General features: G+C 39.4%; 1 protein-coding gene across 1 annotated transcript; it reads left to right on the top strand.

The window, feature by feature from the left end:
- Nucleotides 1–1,807: 1,807 nt before the first annotated feature.
- LOC310830409 (vomeronasal type-2 receptor 26-like) lies at nucleotides 1,808–8,587 on the top strand (the record flags this gene model as incomplete). The annotated part of the gene is made up of 6 exons (XM_083710195.1): nucleotides 1,808–2,025; nucleotides 2,582–2,873; nucleotides 3,296–4,096; nucleotides 5,148–5,375; nucleotides 6,326–6,452; nucleotides 7,689–8,587. The coding sequence occupies 6 exons, from the start codon at nucleotides 1,808–1,810 to the stop codon at nucleotides 8,585–8,587; spliced, it is 2,565 nt and encodes an 854-aa protein (XP_083566321.1).
- Between the last annotated feature and the right edge of the window lie 7,801 nt (nucleotides 8,588–16,388).

Raw genomic sequence — 16,388 nt, 5'->3', positions numbered from 1 at the left:
ATCTGGGGAGGGGCGGTCATTGTATGAAACTAAACCCACTGGTCAAATGTGCTGATCAAGCTGGAACAGCAAGAAAAGGAACTGAGCAGGGATTATTAATGAAAAACTAAGGATCTGAGGAGCCTGTTATAATGAGACACCTCAAGTGAGTTGGAAATAGGGAAACAGGAGTCCAGCGCATCTATCACTGTTTGATGCAGAATGTCAGGAGACTCCAAGGAACTCCACATTTACGCCTTCATGCATGGAAATAGGATCCCTCTTGGAGAGTGTTGGGGTCACATTTATAATACATCTAATGAAATAACATACAGGGATTTGCTACCTTCAAATATTACTCCTTCTAATGATATAAAATCATTCATCATACCTGAGCAGCTCATATTCTGCTATTGTGTATTTTAGCTCTTAATATTATATCAATCTATATATTATTATGAATTCAGGCTGGGATGGGGAGATGTAGGCTGCATGTGAGTTTCTTGTAACTCCTGGGTTATAAGCCTAATTCTGAGTTGAGATTGCAGTAAGCTTTATTTTACTTTGTCTTAAAACAGCAGTGTTTGATGTCTGTTTAAATCCAAGGCTACACCTTTAGGGATGTTAATGCTGTGAACCCCTCCATCATAGGCTCAGGTCGTATGTATGTATAAATAAATAAATAAAACATGTATCTTAAAAAGTCACAGTCTCTGCTGTGCATAATTACAAAAAAAAGAAAGACAAAGTTTGGATCAGGGCCTGAAGCCCCAGCAATCTCACACCACTTAGAGATTGGGGTGGAGTGCAAGAATAAGTTTGCCTGCCCTTAAATTATATTCCCATTTGTAAAGCACAAAGAAAGGGAAAGGGAAAACTAAAAACATATTTCTGGCACAGCCGTTTAAATTTTGGCAAGGAAAGATGTGACAAGATGAGATAAGGAAAGTGAGACGCAGGAATAACAAGAGGTAATATTGAGCACTGCTGACGAATGACAAATGTCTTTCCCTGTTGGTGGAGACAATACCCATGCTTCATTTTAGTTTCTCCAGCATAAAATGTGATGCTTTTCTCCCACCCATTGGCAAGACATGGAGACCAACTCATGCAATTGTTGTGCATTCATGTGAACTTTGAAAGGAATGTAATTAGGGGAAAACTCCGCTCTCCCAAGGTTTCTTCTTTCCAGGTCAGAATTTCCAGAGGCCAGTGCTACAGTCAAACATGTTCCTTTCCTCCCTCTCTTGAGACCAAAGGGTTGTATTTCCAGTATTTTTTCCTTCTTGTTTATTATTGTAAGCCAAAATTTTATGCAGCTAAGAGGATATGAAAACTTCTGTTAGCAAAGATGCACAACTGACTATCTTCCCTTTAATTATCAAAATAACTGTAATTAAAGTTCCCACTTGTCTAACCAACTCATGGACTTGCTCAGTACACTATCAAAGCTAATGAGGAAGTCTGTGAAAGGTACTATAATTGAGCCTTTCAAAGCCTGGTGCCCTTGGACTGTATTGGATCACAAACCCATCAAATGCAGTCAGCTTTGAATGCTGTGAATTGCAGTCTAAAATATCTGAAGGATATAAGGTTGGAGAAGCCTGATAAAAATATATCACCTCCAGAAATCACAGCTAGACCTAAGAATCATAAAGAAGCAAGGATCCACCAGTGTCATCACTATTCCCACCCACCCACAGTTTTCACAGTCTGGATTTCAGATATATGAGCAGACTAAAAGGTCAACTAGGTCAAACTACTTCAGTCTCATAAGCTGTAATAGTACTAGGGGCATCTTAGTGCATAGGGGAAAATAGTACCAAGGATGGTGGCATTATTGGTCTTGCTGCTGATTCTCCTTCCTCATGCAATATGCAAATCTCCCATTGTTAAATGCCATGTCCATGATCCTCACACTCCACTTCATCAGTATCATCAGGAAGGAGACCTCATCATTGGTGGCATCGCCTCTCACAGCATCATCATCTCCATTTCAATACCCTTCATTGAAAAACCCCCACCAACATTGCTTGAAGAGCTAAAGTAAGACCTGGATAATTTCTCTTTTGCATTTTGATTCCTTCTTTTGACAATGAAGCAAATCAGTTTAAGAGGTGGGGTGGCTAAACGGTGGTCCTGAAGTGGTTGTTTGACTCCAACAGTTGCAGCCAACAATGTCCATTGATAATAATAGAAGCGTTAACAATTTATATCAGGAATATTTTAAAGTCTGTGCTCCCTTCTGATAGAATTTCCCCATATCTGCCTTTTCTGCCATTGTAGGCAAGGAGGAGGATCACTTGTAGTGATACCTGTTCAAGATAATTTAAATAATTGCAGTTATAAAAAATACAAATGAACAATGCTTTTTCCTAAAAAGAAAAAAAAAGTTTGGTTGTACCCTCATTTTCCTACTTATATTGAAATACTGCCCCTCAATGAGACCAAACTTAGATATAAAAAATGTTTTGGGGGTATGTGTACCCCTGCGTCTCCCAAGAAAGAAAGCAGTGCTAATGAGGATAGTGTAGAACTGAGTTGTGATAAATTTACAAAGAGTTACATGCCCTTCTGATGGAAAATGAAACTCTTTTTTTAGTGTGGTGCCAAAGAATTACCAGCACATCCTGGCCTTGCAATTTGCAGTGAAGGAGATCAATGAAAACCCTCAGCTCTTACCCAATGTCACTTTAGGCTTCCACATCTATGACAGCTATTTCAACGCCAAATGGACCTCTCATGCCACAATGTTACTCATACCCACACTGGAAACATTTGTCCCCAACTACATCTGTGACATCAAGAAAAGTTTGATAGCCATCATTGGGGGACTGGACTCCCAAACTTCCCTTCATGTGGCAACAATCTTGGATATCTATAAGGTTCCACAGGTGAGATATGTGTCTCTTTGTCAACTTACGGGAATTTAACACATCTAAATATATTCTGATAAATGAACGTGCACATTTCAAATAATCCCGTGGGCCATGCTAGTGGCAGATCCAAGTTAAGAAATCAAGTATTGATAGCACATACGTTATTGCTTCAGACATTCCTTTTAGCCTAGCCAGTTCCTGATAAATGATAACAGCTCATTGGCTTAGCAAAAAGGGCTTAGCATGGGGAACCCAAAGGGCAAGGATCAGAAGTCCCAATTGGAAAATGCCCCAACAGTGCTCTTAATACACAAATCTCATATAAAAAAGTTATTGTTGCTTCTGTTTCTTTCTCCTCCTACCACAACTATGTTTAGCTCATATATGGCCCTGCTCCAGTGATGAATGAAAAAACCCCAGGCCTTTTCTTCTACCAGGTGGTGCCCAAGGAAACCCACCAGTATAAGGGAATCCTGTCTTTGCTTCTGCATTTCAGGTGGATATGGATTGGGATCCTGACTTTCTATGATGAGAATGCAGAAAGATTTGTGCAAACTGTGGTTCCCCTTTTTTCCCAGAGTGGCATCTGTTTTGCCTTCATAGAAAGAAGTCACAAATCTACTTATGTCACTGAAATTAACGATATATTTAAACTGGGGGCAAAAATAAATGACAGAATAAATGATAGCAAAGCCAATGTAGTGTTGGTTTATGGAGAATCATATGCTCTGGCATTTTTTAGATGGTTGCCTTACCTATCAGAACTGGAACAAAATTCAAATAAGCCAAAAGGTAAAGTGTGGATCATGACAGCCCAGATGGAGCTCACTTCTTTTGTCTATCAACGGACTTGGGATACAGAAATACTCCATGGGGTTCTCTCATTCACAACTCACTCAAATGATCCACCAGGATTTCGTCAATTTGTCAAGAGCAAAACCCCTTCCAGCCCAAAAGGAGATGGCTTCATTTTGGACTTCTGGCAACAGGCATTTGGCTGTGTATTTCCAAATCGAGTGGTTGGCAGTGTGAACGGGGATATTTGCACTGGGCAAGAGAAGCTGGAGAATCTTCCTGGAACTTTCTTTGAAATGAGCATGACCAGCCACAGCTACAACATCTACAATGCTGTCTATGCTGTGGCCCATGCTTTACATGCCATGTCTTCATCCCGAGGCAAACACAGACCAGTAATGATCAGTGGAGGAGTGAAGTTTCAGAATCAACCACTGTGGCAGGTACTGGGCTGCACATCCTTCCTCAAAGAGGTTCAAAACATGTTCTATTTGCCTTTTCTATCTGTCCATTTGGTTAACTGTCATTATCCCTATGCAACCACAGCAGGGGTCAGCAATGGGGGTGCAGCAATGGTCTTGAAATCTTCTCCAGATGCCCTCAAAACCACTTCCTCTATTCACTGCCCTTTGGGCATGAGATGCACTTAGAGCCAGATGGGAACTTCTTCACATGCTTTTCTAGCTTCACTTTCAGCCCACTGGACTTCGCTGCCTATTAATATCAGACAGAGACCTTCACTGTATTTATTTAGGCACCTGCTTAAAACATTTTTGTTTAGGCAAGTCACATGGGTGTTGACGTATTTCAATCTGCTTACATTATACTGCTAATTTATATTATTTTAAATATTTTAAATTTCTTCTTTTAATTGGTTTCAGCTTAAAGTAGAAATACTGAAAGAGAACAAAAGAAAATGAATTCCATCCAAGCATGATATAGCCAACTTTGCCTTTATCACCATTACTTCTTTAACCTGTTTCTTCAACTATTAATAGTAACCTCTTAGATAAGCATGGGATTGTTTTCCCATTTACCTCTGAAGTTGGTGTATAAAAGGAATAATATATCACGTAGCATAGCATATAGTGTCTATAGAGAGCAACGTGATGTATTTTTATATATAGCCAGGTATTTCTCACATTTGGAAGTTCATTTCAAATTACAGATTTTAAAGATCTCCTGCAGCAAAGGCACACACAGACATAAATAATTTATTAGTGCAAAGTGGGTGCTCTGTTCATTTTGTTAACAGAGCACCCACTTTGCACTAATAAATTATTTATGTCTGTGTGTGCCTTTGCTGCAGGAGATCTTTAAAATCTGTAATTTGAAATGAACTTCCAAATGTGAGAAATACCTGGCTATATATAAAAATAAATCTGCTTTTCTCCAAGATTGATATTTGAAAACCTGCCATAAGAAGTGAACATCATGGTTATCTCTTGCTAAATTGAAGCCTTATCTATACTTTCTCTTTCTTTTTCTATCAAGCTCCATCATTTTCTGAAGGGTATCTCATTTAACAACAGCGCTGGGGATAAGATTTCCTTGGACCAGAATGGGGAGATACTAGCTGGATTTGATATTACGAATTGGATTCTTTCCTCCAACCAATCCTTTCAGAGAGTGAAGGTAGGAGGGGTGGATTCCCTGGCTCCTCCACAGCAAGCGTTGACCATCAATGAGGGAGCCATAAAATGGCACCATTGGTTTAACCAGGTAGGAGGTGAACATCAGCCATTTGTTAATATGAACATTTTAACATAACATGAAAATATAATTTCATTGTACATTCTTCAGCCTTATAAAATTGGATTAAAGATAGCACAACCTATTAATTAATATTGTAAGCTATGAACAAGCTATGAATTGATGTTATAAGCTAAATTTACAGTCTCTATACTGGTTCCAGTTACACTCAAAGTGAATGTGTTAACTGGCAACTTGAAGAAGTGAATCCTAAATAGATTTTGATGATATTGAATATATTGTTATGAGTTTGGAGGATCAGTCTGGATGAAACCCTGGTTCACATTACAATTCTGGGGTCCTGCACCAGTGAGGGGAGAATAAATAAAGGGAATTTTGCTGAACTAGTTCCTTTGTCAAGGTAATGACTTTGACTGGCTAGTTAAGACCAATGGATTGCAGGCATAAATATTTCAGTTTTAAAATGGCCCGTGGGTCAATTTTCAGCACTTTCTAAACTGTGGCTCCTTTTGCGAAATTGCTATAAAGTTTTGACACATTTGTACACCCCCCAAGGCAGATTATGCATACCATGTTTCAAAATGTTAGAATAGCAGGTGTATAACTTTGAGGCTTAATTTGCGGTAGGGAAACCACCACAACCCTTTAATGTCACTTTGGCAGAAAGAAGTGTGCATACAGAGTCAGAGCCCTGATTAAAGAGGATGTTAAAAACATTACTATCCAGAACAGTAATTGGGAAAAAACAATGATTTATTGGAGTTTGCACATTGTGTCAAAGGGAAATGTCAGAAAAAGAGACCAATTTGGAATTGAAACAACCTATCAAGTGAATTGCTGAAATGAATGTTGTTGTTGTTGTTTTGCAAATCCCTTTTAAGGAAGAGCTTAATTGCCCCTTTTAGCTTTTCTTTGAGTCCACTTATTTTATACATCTCTCTCTTTCATTTGTGTATTAGACACAGCCTAAGTCTGTATGTACTGAGAGCTGCCGCCCTGGTTTTTGCAAGAAAGTCAAGGAGGGGGAAGCATTTTGCTGCTACGATTGCATCCCATGTCCAGAAGGAAAGATTTCAGACCAGGAGGGTAAGAAATTTATTGTCTATATTTATACCTTGTTGCCTCTAATCAAGAGCATGCATATAAAATTATGCAATCACCAAGGTTCGTTTTTACAGCTTATGAAATATTTAGAAATCTAGCAGAAGAGGGACCCAATGAAAGTATGTGTGTGTCTGATAATTTGTGATGTTGAATGCTATTATTAAGGAAGAATCCTATAGCAAACTCCAGCAGCTTGAACAGGATTAGTATAAAGTAGATTTTCAGATGAGCCAGAATGAGCATTCTGTAACAGCTGGAAATATCAAACAGGGTTGAGACCAGGGTGGGGAATGTACTTAGCATACAACACATGAAGGCTATTCAGCATGGCCACATGATTTGGAAACCCAACCTAAATTAAGCTAATGAAAAGGGTGGTGTAACCCCAACACTATTTTAAAAGTTTGTTTTCTATCTGACAAGCTTTGGGTACCTCAAGCAGTGGCAGCCCTGATCCTGAATGCATTTTGTACCTGGTACACTTTATGCTGTCTTAATTTATGCCAGGATTGCATTTCACCATCATCTTGGCATAGTATTTGTCCTTATTTGTAAAATCATCTTCTACAGCAGTCCTTGAAATCTGTTTTGACACTTTGACTAGAGATGGCAGAATCCCTTTTACTTTCACATATTTTTGCCCATTATTTGGTTGATTTCTTATATACTTAATCCTGCATTTTCTCTTGAAATGTGTTTAGACCTTTATTTTTCCCTTACAAACAATATTTCAATGTCCACTTACATTCTGGTAACATATTTAAACATTTATTGTGATGCCCTGAAACTTCAGAGAATTGTGCCCTAATGTTTGGAGAAGTGTGAAATACTTAAATCCAGAAAACAGTTGAAAGGTGTTGAAAGGTCATCAAATGTTGAAATTTGCAAAAACAGAATTACACAATCACTCCTTAATGGAGGAGTAAGTAAGTGGGAGCAACAAAAACAGTGAGAGGAAAATTTGAGTTGGCTTCTGTATGTAGATCAGGAAGTGTATCTGTGCCCCACCCTTGAATTTTAACACCATCAGTATTCAACATGGATTCATCATTTTCATTATTAAGTGTTTTGAACTCCTTATATGCTTTTGTATTCACAAGATCAAACTTTAATTTTTAAAAACCGGTTCAAAATATTGAAAGAAAGAAACAATAGAGGAAGTGGAGTGGCATGTTGGTCATTTTTTTTGGATTGAAGAACCACGTTTTTCTTTCTCAGACATGAATGACTGCTATGAATGTGAAGATGAAAAGTATCCGAACAAACATAAGACTATATGTATTCCCAAACGTGCAACCTTCTTGTCCTTTGAAGAACCTCTGGGCATCAGCTTAGTCTGTTCTGCTCTTTCCGTTGCTTTCATTACAGCACTGGTACTGGAAATATTTGTGAAGCACAGGGACACTCCCGTTGTGAAAGCCAACAACCGGGACCTCACCTACGCTCTGCTCCTCTCCCTCTTGCTTTGCTTCCTTTCTGCATTACTGTTCATCGGATATCCTGACAAGGTGACATGTCTCCTCCGACAAACTGCCTTTGGCATCATCTTCTCAGTAGCTGTTTCTTGTGTGTTGGCAAAAACCATCACTGTAGTTCTAGCTTTCATGGCCACAAAACCAGGATCCCGAATGAGGAAGTGGGTGGGGAAGGGACTGGCAAACTCTATTGTCCTTTCCTGCTCCCTTATCCAAGCACTCATCTGTACTGTATGGCTGGTGATCTCTCCTCCATTCCCTAATGCTGACATGAAGTCAGTGGCTGAAGAAATTGTACTGGAGTGCAATGAGGGGACGGTGACCTTCTTTTACTGTGTCTTGGGCTACATGGGCTTCCTAGCTATTGTCAGTTTCACTGTGGCTTTCCTTGCCCGGAAATTACCTGATAGTTTCAACGAAGCCAAGTTCATCACTTTCAGCATGCTGGTCTTTTGTAGTGTTTGGTTATCCTTTGTTCCTACCTACCTGAGCACAAAGGGCAAATACATGGTGGCTGTGGAGATCTTCTCTATCTTAGCCTCCAGTGCTGGCTTGTTGGGTTGCATCTTTTCTCCCAAATGTTACATTATTTTGCTGAGGCCTGAGCTGAACACTAGGGAACACCTAATAAGAAGAAAATGATGAAAAAATCAAGGGTCTGTGTCACTGGATATAATATTTAGTTCAGGGATTTGTATGCATCTCTGAAAAGAAGCACCCAGAATCCTCTTCAGGCTAACACTGCACAGGATTAAGCCCTCCTCTGCTGTCAGTGAAAGTGGGAAGGAGATGGTGTGTCTCCTTTCCCTGTCCACTCCCAACTTTAATCAGAATTTTTAAAACACCAATTAAATATTAGCCCTGCCCCCAAATTGCTCTGTGAATGGATACAGTGCAGGGCCGTTGTTCCCTTCGCCAGCCCAATCCAGGGCCAAAGATTTCACACCCAGATCAGGTTGCCCGTGCAGATGCCAACTGAGCATATCTATCACCTGCAAATCTCCACTACTTGCCCTCTTTCAACATACTGAGTCCACCATCTTCAGCAATTCCAGATCTACTGTATCTGCTCACTGTGAACTCTGCATTTGTTGTTCTTCAGCCTTGGCACTGTACTATTCTGCCCTGATAGTCTTCCCCACAACTATTCTACACTAGAGATGAACAATTTTACCATGTCTAATCCCATCTTACTTTTCTGCATGTGGCTGTGTTTATGTATATCCAGCCCCATTCTAGTGGAGATTTTTTAGGATATGTTTGTGGAAAACTTTTAAAAACTGCACATAAAAACAGTCACAAAAGATAACACACTGAGTACTAGAAGATTTATGAAGGACATACACTATCTCTCCCCCCCCACACACACACACACTTCCTTTCTTCAAAACTGTAAATCTGACAGATAATCTGGGTAAAAATGTTTTGCCATCAGTCTCAAACCAAGGAAGACTCAAGACAGCACTTTAAGTTGGGGAAAGGGGCAGTGGGCTGGATTCTTGGTGCTAATGGGCAGGAAGAAGGGCCCACTTCTAGTAATCCCATGGGGTTTCCCTGGAGTGGTTGAAACCATAGGCGCTTCCGTAACTAAGGGTTATGTTTCACCACTTTCTTTTCCCCTTTGAATGAACTCTTATCTCTTGAGATTATGGAGTATGAATGAATTAGAATATTAGAATTAAAATACACCCATGAAAGCATTACATTGCAATGATAATAGCATAGTGGCTGAAACCTCATTACCCACCACCCTACTGTAATAAAAGGTTGCTTTTGAAATTCTCTGTGTTGTGAATTTCTGAGTTTAGAACTGTTTAGGCACATTTTAAGGGCACCATGTGTTTGACTCACAAAACAGAGCCACCTCTCATACGTGCATGTTTATAGAGGTTCATAGGTAGATTACATGTACAAGCATCTCCCAACACTTCCTAGGCATCAGGATAAAAGCATAGCCAGAATTCTTCTTGTTATCAACTGAATATCCTCTCCCTCCCTCCCTTCCATATTGGTACGTCTGTACTACATTATTTGGTTGAGACCTGAACTGAACGATAGAGATCGATTAATTAGAAGAAAGTGTTAAAGAATGCTAGAAATTTGCGTCCATCCATGACATTGTCACATTGTCTAAATGAGGAATCTGAGAAGGGGGGTCTTTTTATGATATCAAACTCATTGATCAAATTTGCTGATCAAGCTGAAACAGAAAGACAAGGAACTGAACACAAGGTTATCAATGAAAACCAAAGAAAGACCTGGAGAGCCAATTAGAAATACATACTCAAAGTGAGTTGGAGATAGTGAAAGAGTAGTCCAGCGCATCTATCACTGTTGATGCAGAAGGTCAGGAGACTCCAAGGAACTCCATATTGAAACTTTCATGCATGGCAGTAGGTTCCCTGTTGGAGAGCTTTGGGGTTATGATACATTTAATGAAATAAAATTACTATACAGGGATCTGCTACCTTCAAATATTATTCTTTCTAATGATATAAAATCATTTATTATACTTGAACAGCTCATATTCTGCCATTTTTGTTCTTGCTGTTGTGTATTTTATATACAGTTGCGAATTTGGGCTGGAACAGGGGGAAGTAGGCTGCATGTCAGATCCTACTATTCCCTGGATCCAGAAAGTGTAAAAATATAAGCCAGGCTACCTTCCTGTGTTGAGGTGATTGCTTGGGTGATGGGCCATTGGGAAAATAAAGGAAAGGCGGCTCTATGTCGGAGAGGAAATGGTGGGAGGACAAAGCCTGGGTTTAGAGTTGAGAGTTTGCAGTGATGTGACCTTTCTTTTCTTTTCTTTTCTTTTCTTTTAAAACAGAAAAGTTGGATGTCTGTTTGAATCTGAAGGCTACAGCTATGAGAAAAACTAGACCATTTGAGGGTATTCATGCTGTGAATACCTCCATCGTAGGTTCAGGTCGTATAATATTGTAACATTTATAACATTTATTTATATTAGAACTTTACAGGTCAGAATTTCAAGAGGCCAGTGCTATCATCAAACATATTCATTTCCTCCCTCTCTTGAGACAAAAGGGTTGTATTTTCAGTATTTTTTCCATCTTGTTTATTACTGTAAGTCAAAACCATATGCAGCTAAGAGGAAATGAAAACTTCTGTTCAGAAAAACACACAAGTGACTATCTTCCTTTTAATTATACAAAGAACTATAATTAATGTTCCCTTGTGTCAAAGCACTTCATGGAATTGCAAAGTACACTACCCAAGCTAATGAGAAAGTCTGTGAAAGGTATTATAACTGAGCCTTTCAAAGTCTAGTGCCATTGGACTGTTCTGGATCCCAACCCCATCACCTGCAGCCAGCTTTGAATGTTATGAATTGTGGTGCAAAACATCTGAAGGATACAAGGTTGGAGAAGCCTTACAAAAATATATTACCTCCAGCAATCACCGCTAGACTTAGGAATCAGAAACCAGCAAGGATCCTTCAGTGTCATCACTATTGTTTTCACCAGTTTTCACAGTATGGATTTCAGACATATGAACAAACTAATAGGCCAATCAGGTCAGACTACTACAGTCTCATAAGCTTTAAAAAAACAAGGGGGATCTTAATTTGTAGGGAAAGATTGTGTCAAAGATGGTGGCATTATTGGTCTTGTTGCTTATTCTACTTCCTCGTGCAATATGCAAACCTCCCATTGTTAAATGCCACATCCATGATCCATACACTCCACTTCATCAGTATCATCAGGAAGGTGACCTCATCATTGGTGGCATCGCCTCTCACAGCATCATCGTCTCCAGTTCAATAGCCTTCACCGAAAAGCCCCCACCAACATTGCTTGAAGAGCTATAGTAAGACCTTGATCATTTCACTTCTATGTTTTGATTCCTTCTTTGGACACTGTGGAGATTAATTTTAGAGGAGGGGTGGATAAACTGTGGCCGTGCAGTGGTTGTTCGACTGCATGAGATCCAGCCAAGAATGTCCATCAATTATAATGGATATTGTTGGACAACAACATCTGGAGGCCACAGTTCTCCACCCTTGTCCTAGAGGCAGAACTACTGTTTGGAGCAAAAGAGATATGATGTGGGAGAAATGTGGTCAGGAGGATCTCCACTAGTTTGAAGAGATTTTTGCCAGTTCCCCTACTGAATTAAACATTCAGGTATAATATGAAGACATGTAATATTGTTCTGTAAATAACTGCATCACTTTTGCTTCAGGGCCCCAAGAGAATGAGAAAAGGACACAGATTATGAAACCAGGATTAAAGATGTGTATTAGGGACATTTTAAAGTCTGCACTCCGCTCCCATAGACTTTTCCCCTACATCCCTTTTCTACCATTTTAGGCAAAGTGGAGGATCACTTGTAGTGATTCAGGTTCAAGAGCTTCCTCCTCTGCAAAAAAAAACAAAAAAAAAAAAACCCTTAAATAATTGCAGTAATAAATAATACTAATGAGGATGATGTAGAACTGAGCTGTGGTAAATTTACAAAGTGTTACATGCCCTTCTGATACAAAATGAAAATCTCTTTTTAGTGTGGTACCTAAGAACTACCAGCATATACTTGCCTTCCAATTTGCAATGAAGGAGATAAATGAAAACCCTCAGCTCTTACCCAATGTCACTTTAGACTTCCACATCTATGACAGCTATTTCAATGCCAAATGGACCTCTCATGCCACAATGTTACTCATATCCACACTGGAAACATTTGTCCCCAACTACATCTGTGACATCAAGAAAAGTTTGATAGCCATCATTGGGGGACTGGACTCCCAAACTTCCCTTCATGTGGCAACAATCTTGGATATCTATAAGGTTCCACAGGTGAGATATGCGTCTCTTTGTCAAGTTATGGGAACTTAAGATATCCAGATAGATTTGGATAAATCAATGTGCACATTTCAAATAATCAGGCATGCCATGCTAATGTCAGGGCCAAGTTAAGAGATAAAGTCTTGATAACACATAAGTTATTGCTTCAGATGTCCCTTTTGGCCTAGCCAGTTCCTGATATATAACTGTCAACTTATGGGAATTTAATGCATCTGGATTTGGATAAATAAAGGTGCACATTTCAAATAATCATGTGGGCCATACTAATGGCAGATCCAAGCTAAGAGATAAAGTCTTGATAGCACGTATTGTTTTGCTTCAGACATCTCTTTTGGCGTAGCCAGTTCCTGACATATGATATCAGCTGATTGGCAGGTGAGAATCGCCTGGCTTAGCAAAAATAGCATGCAGGGCCAAATGGCGAGGATTGGAAGGCCCAAATGGAAATTGCCCCAGAGATGCTTGTAATACACAAATTTAATACCTAAAAGTTATTGTTGCTTCTGTCTTTCTCCTCCTATCACAACTATGTTTAGCTCATATATGGCCCTGCTCCAGTGATGAATGATAAAATCCCAGGCCTTTTCTTCTACCAGATGACGCCCAAGGAAGACCACCAGTATAAGGGGATCCTGTCTTTGCTTCTGCATTTCAGGTGGATATGGATTGGGATCCTTACTTTCCATGATGAGAATGCAGAAAGATTCGTCCAAACTGTGGTTCCCCTTTTTTCCCAGAGTGGCATTTGTTTTGCCTTCATAGAAAGAAGTCACAAATTTACTTATGTCACTGAAATTAATGATATGTTTAAACTGGGGGCAAAAATAAATGACAAAATAAATGATAGCAAATCCAATGTAGTGTTGGTGTATGGAGAATCATATACTCTGGCATTTTTTAGATGGTTGCCTTACCTATCAGAACTGGAACAAAGTTCAAATAAACCAAAAGGTAAAGTGTGGATTATGACAGCCCAGGTGGAACTCACTTCTTTTGTCTTTCAACGGACTTGGGATACCGAAATACTCCATGGGGTTCTCTCATTCTCAACACACTCAAATGATCCACCAGGATTTCGTCAATTTGTCAAGAGTAAAAACCCATCCAGCCCCAAAGGAGATGGCTTCGTTTTGGACTTCTGGCAACAGGCATTTGCCTGTGTATTTCCGAATCATGTTCTTGGCAGTGTGAAGGGGGATATTTGCACTGGGCAAGAGAAGCTGGAGAATCTTCCTGGGCCTTTCTTTGAAATGAGCATGACCAGCCACAGCTACAACATCTACAATGCTGTCTATGCTGTGGCCCATGCTTTACATGCCATGTCTCCATCCCGAGTCAAACACAGACCTGTAATGATCAGGGGAGGAATGAAGTTTCTGAATCAGCTGCTGTGGCAGGTAATGCACTGAACACCCTTCCTCAGAGAGGTTCAAACGATGTTCTGTTTCTTTTTCTATCTATCCCTTTGGTAACTGTCACTTTTCCTATGCAACCGCAGCAGGGGTCAGCAATGGGGGTGCAGCAATGCTCTTGAAATCTACTCCAGATGCTCCCAAACCACTTCCTCTATTCACTGCCCATTGGCCATGATATGCACCTAGAGCCAGATGGGAACTTCTTCACATGCTTTTCTAGCTTCACTTTCAGCCCACTGGACTTCGCTGCCTATTAATATCAGACAGAGACCTTCACTGTATTCATTTAGGCACCTGCTTAAAACATTTTTGTTTAGGCATGTCACATGGGTGTTGACGTATTTTAATCTGCTTACATTATACTGCTAATTTATATTATTTTACATATTTTAAATTTCTTCTTTTAATTGGTTTCAGCTTAAAGTAGAAATAGTGAAAGAGAACTAAAGAAAATGAATTCCATCCAAGCATGATATAGCCAACTTCTAGACTTCTTTATCTCTCTTGAAATGCACATAGAACCAATGGGAAAATCTACACATGCTTTTCTAGCTTCACTTTCAGCCTACTGGACTTCCTTGCCTAGTGACATCAGAAAGACTTCTTCACTTAATTCATTTAGGCACCTGCTTAAGACATTTTTCTTTAGGCAAACCTGCCCAGTCAAATGGGTGTTGTCATTATTTAATCTCTTTTAATTTCCTGCTAATTTTAATTATTTTAAAAGTTTTAAATTCCTTCTTTTAAACTGTTTGAACTTAAGGCAGAAATACTGAAAGAGAACAAAAGGAAGTGAATTCTATCTAAGCATGATATAGCCAAGTTCTAGACTTTACTTTATCATCTTTCTTTCTTTAACCTGTTGCTTCAACTATTTATACCAACCTCTTAGATGAGCATGGGGCTGATTCCTCATTTATCTCTGAAGTTGGAGTATTAAAGGAATAATATATTACATAGCATAGCATAGCATAGAGAATCAACACAGAGCAAGATTATTTATTCTAGATAACAAAATGAACAGAGCACCCACTTTCTGTTAATAAAGCTTTAATGGCTATGTGTGCCTTTGCTGCTGGAGATCTTAAAAATCCGTAATTTTTCAATTACAAATGTAATTTCAAAATGTAACTTCAAAATGTGAGAAAGCCTTGGCATTAATCAATACACACACACACACACACACTGTTTTCCTCCAAGGTAGATATTTGGAAATCTGCCATGAATATGAACACCATGATTGTCCCTTGCTGAACTGAAGCCTTTTCTATACTTTATCTTTCTTTTTCTATCTAGCTCCATCATTTTCTGAGGGGTATTTCATTTAACAACAGCGCTGGGGATAAGATTTCCTTGGACCAGAATGGGGAGATACTAGCTGGATTTGATATTACCAACTGGATTCTTTCCTCCAACCAATCCTTTCAGAGGGTGAAGGTAGGAGGGGTGGATTCCCTGGCTCCTCCACAGCAAGCGTTGACCATCAATGAGGGAGCCATAAAATGGCACAATTGGTTTAACCAGGTAAGATGCGAACATCAGCCAATTGTGACTTTGAACACTTTAACATAACATACAAAGATAATTTCATTGTACATTGTTTAACCTTTATAAAATTGAATTAAAGATAGTACAAGCTATGAATTAGTGTTATAAGCTAAATGCACAGCCTCTATACTGGTTCCTGTTACACTGAAAATGAATATATGAACTGACAACTTGAAGATGTGAATTCTAAATAGATTATGACGATATCAAATATATTGTTATGAATTTGGGTGTTCAGTCTGGATTCAACCCTGGTCCCCCCTTGCAATCCCTGGATCCTACATCAGTGAGGGGAGAGTGCATAAAGGGAAGCTTGCTGAACTAGATCCTTTGTCAAGGTAAAGGCTTTAACTGGCTAGTTAAGTACTACAATTTAGCATAACCAAAAAGGATGTTGTGTTCAATGGAAAAAATGGTTGTGCCTTTCTCCCATCTCCCTCTCCTAGTTACTGCAGAGGTGGAAGTGTGTTCGAGGTGGAAAAAAACCAGAAGCTAAAGACACAGAGACATGCTTGCTCTGTGCCAGACTTCAAAGTTCTGTGGGAAACCAAAGTGGAATGCAAGATTTTTGGGGTGTCAGTACTGTGACCCCTCTCGCCAGTGCTCAGGTTTTATATGTGTTTAAAGAAAGCTATATATACTAAAGTCTCTGTG

Source organism: Podarcis gaigeae, assembly GCF_964106915.1.
Source record: "Podarcis gaigeae genome assembly, chromosome: 13".
NCBI classification, from domain to species: Eukaryota; Metazoa; Chordata; class Lepidosauria; order Squamata; family Lacertidae; genus Podarcis; species Podarcis gaigeae.
Note: the sequence above shows the minus strand (reverse complement) of the source record. Positions and strands in the feature narration are given on the sequence as shown.